The 9066-nt window shown below is 37.0% G+C and overlaps 1 protein-coding gene across 1 annotated transcript; it reads right to left on the bottom strand.

The window, feature by feature from the left end:
* Positions 1 to 201: 201 nt before the first annotated feature.
* On the bottom strand, positions 202 to 1641 carry LOC132494982 (glutamine synthetase-like). The gene has a single exon (XM_060106472.1). It carries the CDS (start codon positions 1434 to 1436, stop codon positions 573 to 575), a length of 864 nt encoding a protein of 287 aa, XP_059962455.1. The 5' UTR covers positions 1437 to 1641; the 3' UTR covers positions 202 to 572.
* Between the last annotated feature and the right edge of the window lie 7425 nt (positions 1642 to 9066).

Here is a 9066-nt window from a genome sequence, read left to right as displayed (position 1 = left end):
TTTATATATTTTAGATATTAACTTCTTATCAGATTTATGGTTTGCAAATATTTTCTCCCATTCCATAGATTGCCTTTTTTGAAATCTTTCTTTCTATCTTTCTGTCTTTCTTTTTCCTTTTTTGTTGAGGTATAATTGATTTACAATATTATGTAAATTTCAGGTATACAACATAATGATTCACAGTTTTTTTTTTTTGAGTTAACAGCTATTATGACAGGTGAGAGGGGCGAGAGTGGCAGCAGGATGTAGGATTAGGAGGGGTTTTGACGGCTGCAAGTCTAGTCCACTTAGTTTTTGTACTGGAAGGGCTCATCGCCAGTTTCATTGAGAAGACATGTGCAGATAAGGGCTTCTGTCACCGCAAAGGGGTCACAGTTGGCAGAGGGGCGACGGTCTTCAAAGTAACCCTTCTTCTCCTGGCCGACAGTCCGGGGAATGCGGATGCTAGCGCTACGGTTGGCCACACCGGCAGAGAAGTCATTGATGTTGGAGGTTTCGTGGAATCCAGTTAGGCGCCGGGCGTTGTCCAGGCCCCCCTTGGGATCATAGGCTCAGATGTGGTACTGGTGTCACTTGCTTAGTTTCTCGATGGCCTCCTCAATGTACTTCAGACCATTCTCCTCTCGCATGGCCTTGGTGCTGAAGTTGGTGTGGCAGCCGGCACCATTCCAGTTCCCAGGAATGGGCTTAGGATCAAAGGAGGCAATCACTCCAAAGTCTTCACATACACGATGCAAGATGAAGCGGGCCGCCCAGAGATGATCTCCCATGTCGATTCCTTCACACGGCCCTATCTGGAATTCCCACTGGGCAGGCATGACCTCGGCATTCGTGCCCCCGATCTTGATGCCGGCATACAAGCAGGCCCGGTAGTGAGCCTCCACGATATCCCTGCCATAGGCTTTGTCTGCTCCCACACCACAGTAGTAGGGACCTTGGGGCCCAGGGAAGCCATTGGAAGGCCAACCAAAGGTATGCCCATCTGTGCCCATGAGGGTATATTCCTGCTCCATTCCAAACCAGGGGCGCTGGTTGCCCACCATGTCCATTATCCATTTACAGGTGTGCCTTAAATTGGTCTCTGCAGGCTTTCGGTTGTACTTGAAGACTTCACAGAACACCAGCTTGTTGGGGTCCTTGTGGAAAGGGTCCCGAAACATGGCAGCAGTGACGAGATACATGTCACTGTTGGAGACTTCGGATTGAAAAGCACTAGAGCCATCAAAATTCCACTCCGGCAACTCTTCTATACACTTGGGCTCACAGTCCAGGGTCCGGGTCTTGCAGCGCAGTCCTTCTCCAGTACCATCAATCCAGATATACATAGCTTGGACTTTCTCACCCTGAGGCAGGGACATGTACACCTGCTTGATGCCTTTGTTCAAGTGGGAGCTCGCTGAGGTGGCCATGGTGGAAGGTGTTCCCAGACACATAAGGTCAACGGTATCGATGCCCTCCTCAGCCTTTCTCCTTTTCGAGTGGCGTTCGCGCCTCTCGTGGGTCTCCGGCTCTCTCCGGTCCAGGCGCCGGCGCTTTCTGGGCAGCGAGCAGGCGGCAGGGTGGGCAGGCCGCGAGAGCGAGGTGCGGAGAGGAGAGGCGAGGAGGCCGGAGGAACTGCTTACACAGGCTGCTCTTCTCCCATTCTCGGCTCGTGATTCACAGTTTTTAAAGATTATACTCCATTTATAGTTATTATAAAATATTCACTATATTTTGTGTGCTGTACACTATATCCTTGTAGCTTATTTATTTTATACATAGTAATTTGTAACTCTTTATCCCCTACTCCTATCTTGCCCCTCCCTACTTGTAACCACTAGTTTGTTTTCTGTATCTGTGAGTCTGTCTCTGTTTTGTTATATTCATTAGGTTGTTTTATTTTTTAGATTCCACATATAAGTGATAACATACGGTATTTGTATTTCTCTGTCTGACTTATTTCAGTAAGGGTAATACCCTCCTGGTCCATCCACATTGTTTCAAATGGCAAAATTTCATTCTTTTCATGGCTGAGTAATGTTCCATTGTATGTACACACCATATCTTTTTTATCCATTCAGCTATCGATAGTCACTTAGGTTGCTTCCATATCTTGGCAACTGTAAATAATGCTGCCATGAACACTGGGGTGCATGCATCTTTTCATATTAGTGTTTTTGTGTTTTTTTCAGATGTATACCCAGGAGTTAAATTGCTGGATCATACTGTAGTTCTATTTTTAGTTTTTTGAGGAACCTCCATACTGGTTTTCCACAGTGTGACTGCACCCATTTAGGTTCCCACCAACAGTATTCGAGGGTTCCCTTTTCTCCACACCCCCACCAACATTTGTTATCTGTGGTCTTTTTGATGATAGTTATTCTGACAGATGTGAGGTAATATCTCGTTGTGGTTTTGATTTGCATTTCTCTGATGATTAGCAACGTTAAGCACATTTTTTCATGTGCTTGTTGGCCATCTATATGTTTTCTTTGGAAAAATGTCTATTCAGGTCTTCTACCCATTTTTTAACCAGGTTGTTTGTTTCTTTGATATTGAATTGTATGAGCTGTTTATATATTTTGGATATTAACCTGATATCAGTCATTTCATTTGCAAATATTTTCTCTCATTTGGTAGGTTGTCTGTTCGTTTTGTCCATGGTTTCCTTTGCTGTGAAAAATCTTTTAAGTTTAATTAGGTCTCATTTATTTATTTTTGTTTTTGTTTCCTTTGCCTTAGGAGACAGAGCCAAAAAAATACTGCTACGTTTATCTCAAAGAGTGTTACACTTATGTTCTCTTCTAGGAATTTTATGGTTTTTGGTCTTGTATTTAGGTCTCTAAACTATTTTGAGTTTATTTTTTTTGTATATGGTGTTAGAAAATGTTCTAATTTCATTTTTTTACATGTAGCTGTCCAGCTTTCCCAGAGCCACTTGCTGAAGAGACTGTCTTTTCTCTATTGTATATTCTTGCCTCCTTTGTCATAGATTAATTGACCATAAATATGTGAGTTTATTTCTGGGCTTTCTATCCTGTTCCATTGATTTATATGTCTGTTTTTGTGCCAATACCATACAGTTTTGATTTTTGTAGATTTGTGGTATAGTTTGAAAGCAGGAAGTGTGATACCTCCTGCTTTGAACTTCTTTCTGAAGATCATTTTGACTATTTGGGGTCTTTTGTGGTTCCATAAAAATTTTAGGATCGCTTGTTCTATTTCTGTAAAAAATGCCATTGGAATTTTGATAGACATTCAAATGAATCTGTAGATTGTTTTGGATAGTATGGACATTTTAACAATATTAATTCTAATCCATGAGCACAGAATATCTTTCCATCTATTTGTGTCTTCTTCAATTTCTTTCATGAATGTAGTATAGTTTTCAGAGTAGGTCTTTTCACCTCTTTGGCTAAATTTATTCCTAGTTATTTTATTATTTTTGATGCAATTGTAAATGGTATTGTTTTCTTAATTTCTCTTTTTAATAGTTTATTGTTAGTGTATAGAAATGCAACTGGTTTTTGTATATTGATCTCATACCCTGCAACTTTACTGATTCGTTTATTCTAACAGTGTTTTGGTGGAGTCTTCACAGTTTCCTATATATAATATTATGTCATCTGTAAATACTTTTTATTTCTTCCTTTCTGATTTGAATGATGTTTATTTCTTTATCTTGCCTAATTGCTCATGCTACAACTTCAGATATTATCTTGAACAAAAGTGACAAGATCATCTTCTTCCTGATCTTAGGAGAAAAGAGAAACTTTAAGATTTTCATTGTGAGTATGATGTAGGCTGTGGGTTTGTCACATATGGCCTTTATTATGTTGAGGTACATTCCCTCTATGCCCACTTTCTGGAGAGTTTTTTATTTTAATCATAAATGGATGTTGAATTTTTTTCAAATGCTTTTTCTGTATTTATTGGGATTATTATATATTTTTATCCTTCATTTTGTTAATGTAATGTATCACATTGATTTGAAGATGTTGACCCATCCTTACATTTGAGGGATAAATCCCATTTGGTCATGGTGTATGACCCTTTTAGTGTATTGTCAAATTCGATTTGCTAATATTTTGTTGAGAATTTTTTTCATCTATGTTCACCAGGGATATTGACCTGTAATTTTCTTTTCTTGTAGTGTTTTTGTCTTCTTTTGGTATCAGAGTAATGCTGGCCTTGTAAAATGAATTTGGAAGTGCTCCTTCCTCTTCTATTTTTCAGAAGAGCTGTAGAAGTATTGGTATTTACTCTTCTTTAAATGTTTGGTGGAATTTACCAATGAAGCCATCTGGTCCTGGACTTTTGTTTATTCGAGGTATGGTTACTCTTTCAATCTTCGTATTAGAAGTTTGTTCAGATTTTCTATTTCTTCATGATTCATTCTTGGTAGGTTTTATATTTCTAGGAATTTATCCTTTTCTTCTAGGTTGTCCAGTTTGTTGATGTATATTTGTTCATAACAGTTTTTTATGATCCTTTGTAAGTGTTTTTTTTTATCCCCCAGCTTGCAGGATCTTAGTTCCCCAACTAGGGATTGAACCCAGGACCCCAGCAGTGAAAGCGCCGAGTCCTAACCACTGGGCCACCAGGGAATTCCCCTCTTTTATTTCTAATTTTATTTCAGTCCTCTCCTTTTTTTCTTGGTGAGTCTAACTAAAGTTTTGCCTATTTTGCTTATATTTTTAAGAAACCAGATCTTGGTTTCATTGATCTTTTCTATTGTCTTTTTAGTCTCTATCATATTTATTTCCACCCTGATCTTTGTTATTTCCTTCCTTCTACTAGTTTTGTGCTTTGCTTGTTATTTTCTTCTAGTTCTTTGAGGTATAAAGTTAGGTTGCTTATTTGAGATCTTTCTTGTTTCTTAATGTAGGCATTTATTACTATGAACCTTCCCCTTAGAAGGGCTTTTGCTGCATCCTATAAGTTTTGGTATGTTGTATTTTCATTTTTATTTGTCTCAAGATTTAAAAAAATTATGTTTTGATTTCTTCTTTGACTTATTAGTTGCTCAGTAGCATGTTGCTTAATCTCCACGTATTTATGAATTTCCATTTTTCTTCTTGTAATTTGTTTCTAGTTTTATACCACTGTGGTTAGAAAAGATGGTTGATATTATTTCAAACTTCTTAAATTTCTTAAGACTTATTTTTTGGCCACTTTAAAGAGGGAAACCCACCTTAAAGATAAAGGCCAGGTAGATAGGTTAAAAGTAAAAGATATAAGTGCAAATATTAAGAAGTAACAAAATTCCCAGCTGTATTGGTCATATTACAGTCAAAAAATATACTCCAGGGCAAAGAATATTAACAAAGATAGAGCCATTCCATTATGATAAAGTGGTCAATTCACCAAGAAGACATAACAATGGTTAAATATATATCGCTATAAAGGGCTTTAAAAGACATGTATTAAATAGTGAAAAAACTAAGAACAGGGAATAGACAAAAACACAATTATAATTGGAAACTTCAACACTTCTGTTTCAGTCATTGCTAGAAAAAGTAGACAGAAGATCAGTAAGAATATAGAAGACTTGAATGACACCACAAACCAAGCTGAGTTAATTGACATGTATAGAATACTCCATCCAACAAGAGCCGAACACACATTCTTTTCAATTGCACATTGAACATTCACCACACTAGATCAAATTCTGCACCATAATGCAAAATTTGGAAGTTTATAAATTTATAAATAACCCATGAGTCAAAGAGGAAGCAGGGAATTTAGAAAACATTTTGAATCTAATGAAAATAAAAATACAAAATAAAAATTTGTGGAGCACAGCTAAGTAGTTAGAGGGAAGTCTACAGCTTTAAGAAGAAAGTCTCACATAAATAATCTAGGTTTTCTCCTTAAGAAACTAGAAAAAGAGAAGGAAATTAAACCCAAATCATGCAGAAAGAAGGAAATAAACAGCAAATTTCATTGAAAATGAAAAGAGAAAATAAATGAAAAAAAGCCAAAGAAAGCAACACTGGTTCTTTGAGAAGAGCAATTAAAATAAATAAATCTCTAATTAGACTGATTAAGAAAAAGACTACACAAATTATCAATACCAGAAATAAGAAAGGAAATATCTTTACAGATTCTACAGTTATTAAAAGGAGAAACAAACTGGGAGTTCCCTGGTGGTCCAGTGGTTAGGACTTGGTGTTTTCACTGCCATGGCCCGGGTCAATCCCTGGTTTGAGAATTAAGATCCCACAAGCCATGTGGCATTACAAAAAAAAAAAAAAAAAAAAAAAAAGAAGCAAGGATATTATGAATTTTATGCCCCTAAATTTGATAACTTAGGACAGGAGCAGATTATGGCTCTTGGGTCCAATGAGCTCATGAGCCTAGAATGATTTTTATACTTTTAAAAGCTTGCAAAAGAAAAAAAAAGGAGGAGAAGGAGAAAAGATGTGACAAAGAATATATGTGACCTACAAAGCCTATGAATACTTACTATCTGGTCACTTATAGAAAAAGTTTCCTAATTCCTTAGATGAAATAGATAAATTCTTTGAAAGACACAAGTTACCAATGTTCACACAAGAAGAAACAGATAACCTGAATAGTCCTATATGTATTAGAGACAGGGCTGGGGCTAGGTGAGACAAGTGAGGCAAAGTGAGGGTGCCAAACATAAAGAGGTATTTACTTTCAGGATCTTCCTAATTATAGAAAGTGAATGCTTTTTTAAACCTTGTATCACTCTGGAAAACAGCTTGTCAATTTTTTATAGAGTTAATTTTACATTTACATTATTATCCAGCAAGTATTACTGCTTTACCCAAAAGAAATGAAAACAAGTGCTCACATTAAATGCATATATGAATGCTTATAGTAGCTCTATTCATGATTACCAAGCAACACAAATGTTCAAAGACTGGTGAATGGCTAAAAAATTGTGGTACAGCCATTCAGTGGAATACTACTCAGTAACAAAAAGGAATGAACTACTGTTTCTTTCTTTCTTTCTTTTTAAAAAAATATTTATTTATTTAGGCTGTGCCATGTGCCATGTCTTAGCTGCAGCATGTGGGATCTTTTTTTTTTTTTTTCCAGTTGCGACATGCAGACTTCTTAGTTGCAGCATGCATGCGGGATCTATTTCCCCGACCAGGGATCAAACCCAGGCCCCCTGCATTGGGACCGCAGAGTCTTACCCACTGGACCACCAGGGAAGTCCCTGAACTATTGTTTCATTCAACATATGTGAATCTTACACAGATTATGCTAAGTGAAAGAAGCCAGATTCGAAAGGCTACACACTGATTTCATTTCTATGATATTCTGGAAATGGCAAAATTACAGGGATAGAGACAGAGAAGTAGTTGCCAGGGCCTGGGATGGTGGGAGAAGTTTGATTACAAAGGGGCATGGGAGAATTTTGGGAAGTGATGGAATTTTTGTACATCATGACTGTAGTCATCATTACACGACTGAATGTGTTTGTTAAAACACAAACAACTGTTCATTAAACTGTTCATATTTAAATTATAGCAATAAAAAGAAAAAAATTTGAGAGGAAGTTTTCCATGAACATGTAGATAATTTCCAGGATATAAGTTAAAAAAAGTAAAGTGCAAAAGAATATCTAAAATATGTTACCTTTTGGATAACAAAGAAAGGAAAATCAGCCAGAAAATAAGTAAGATTAAAGAAGACTTGAATAATACTATCAACCAAATTGACTTAATTGACATTTTAGAGCATTTCATCCAACATGAGCAGAATTATTCTTTTCAAGTACACACAGAACATTCACTGTGATGGACCATATTCTTATCTGTTAAACACATTATAATTAATTTTAATAATTTGAAATTATAGAAAGCATGTTTTCTGACCATAACAGAATTAAATTACAAAGTAATAACAGAAAAATATGTGGAAAATCCCCAAATATTTGAAAATTAAGTTACACCAGGAATTTGTGTGAAATAGTAATGTCAAGTGGATTTTCAAATCTATGTGATAGTGATCAGCTAAATTTTCTTTCTTTCCTTTTTTTTTTTTTTTTTTTGGCCGTGTTGTGCAGCATGCGGGATCTTAGTTCACCAGCCAGGGATCAAACCCACATCCCCTGCAGTGGAAGTGCGGAGTCTTAATCACTGGACCACCAGGGATGTCCCTAAATTTTCAAGGTTCAGAAAATGCTGCTTGCGTGTGAAAGTTTATACATTAAAATAAAATCTCCCAAAGCAAAAAAAAAATCTACAAATAGAAAAAATAATAGAAGGAAATAGATGGAAATTTTAAAATGAAGACATGCTTGGAAGATAGAGGTATAGGTTAATTTTTCTACATGTGAGTTTCCCCAATTTTCTTTGTCCAATGGATTATATTTTTTTAATAATGAAAAGCATGATCATATAAAAGAGAGAAGTAATCAAACTTGTTAACAGCTTACAGGCAGCCTTCCCTGATTCTCTTTGCTGGCTTAGTGCCCTTCCTCTGCACACAACCATGGCCTAAAATGGTCTTTGTCTTTGCCTTTCACCTGTTTTATAATCATCTGTGTCTCTGTCTCTCCCCATAGCCTGGGCTCCTTGAGGGCCAAGGATTTTTTTCTGGCACAGAGTATTAATTAACTGAATGAATGAAGGAACGTTTGCTAGATATACCATCCCTCTTACATCAAGGAAAGGTGTGGGGCATTCTGTGACACAAGGGCTTTGGAATAGGACCCAGAGGTATGGCTGCTGGAAGTCAGTGGTGGTCACAGAGACCAGAGACTATGTGAAAGCCAAACATAATCTACCTCACAACAACTGGCCAGTGACTAGTTTGATCTCAAAAGATTCTGGAGCCTTGAGCCATGGACACTAGAAAGTATATAGTAGGTACCTCCACAGCTGACATAAGATGGTTTGCAGCCTAAAGGAAGATTCTTTGGATACTGGGTAAAGAACCAACTGTCCCATTCAGGATACTTTAAGGAAAACCTGAAAAATTCAGGTTTTCCTTTTCACATCTAACAAATTACAAGTAAAGACTGGCTGGGATTTGCCTCTCTTTTATCTTTAGTATTCTTCTGAGTTTACACCTAAACGTGACTCCTGTGTGCTATTGTGT

This window comes from Mesoplodon densirostris, chromosome 8 (assembly GCF_025265405.1).
Source record: "Mesoplodon densirostris isolate mMesDen1 chromosome 8, mMesDen1 primary haplotype, whole genome shotgun sequence".
Lineage (NCBI taxonomy): Eukaryota > Metazoa > Chordata > Mammalia > Artiodactyla > Ziphiidae > Mesoplodon > Mesoplodon densirostris.
This window is presented reverse-complemented; position numbering and strand designations above follow the sequence as displayed.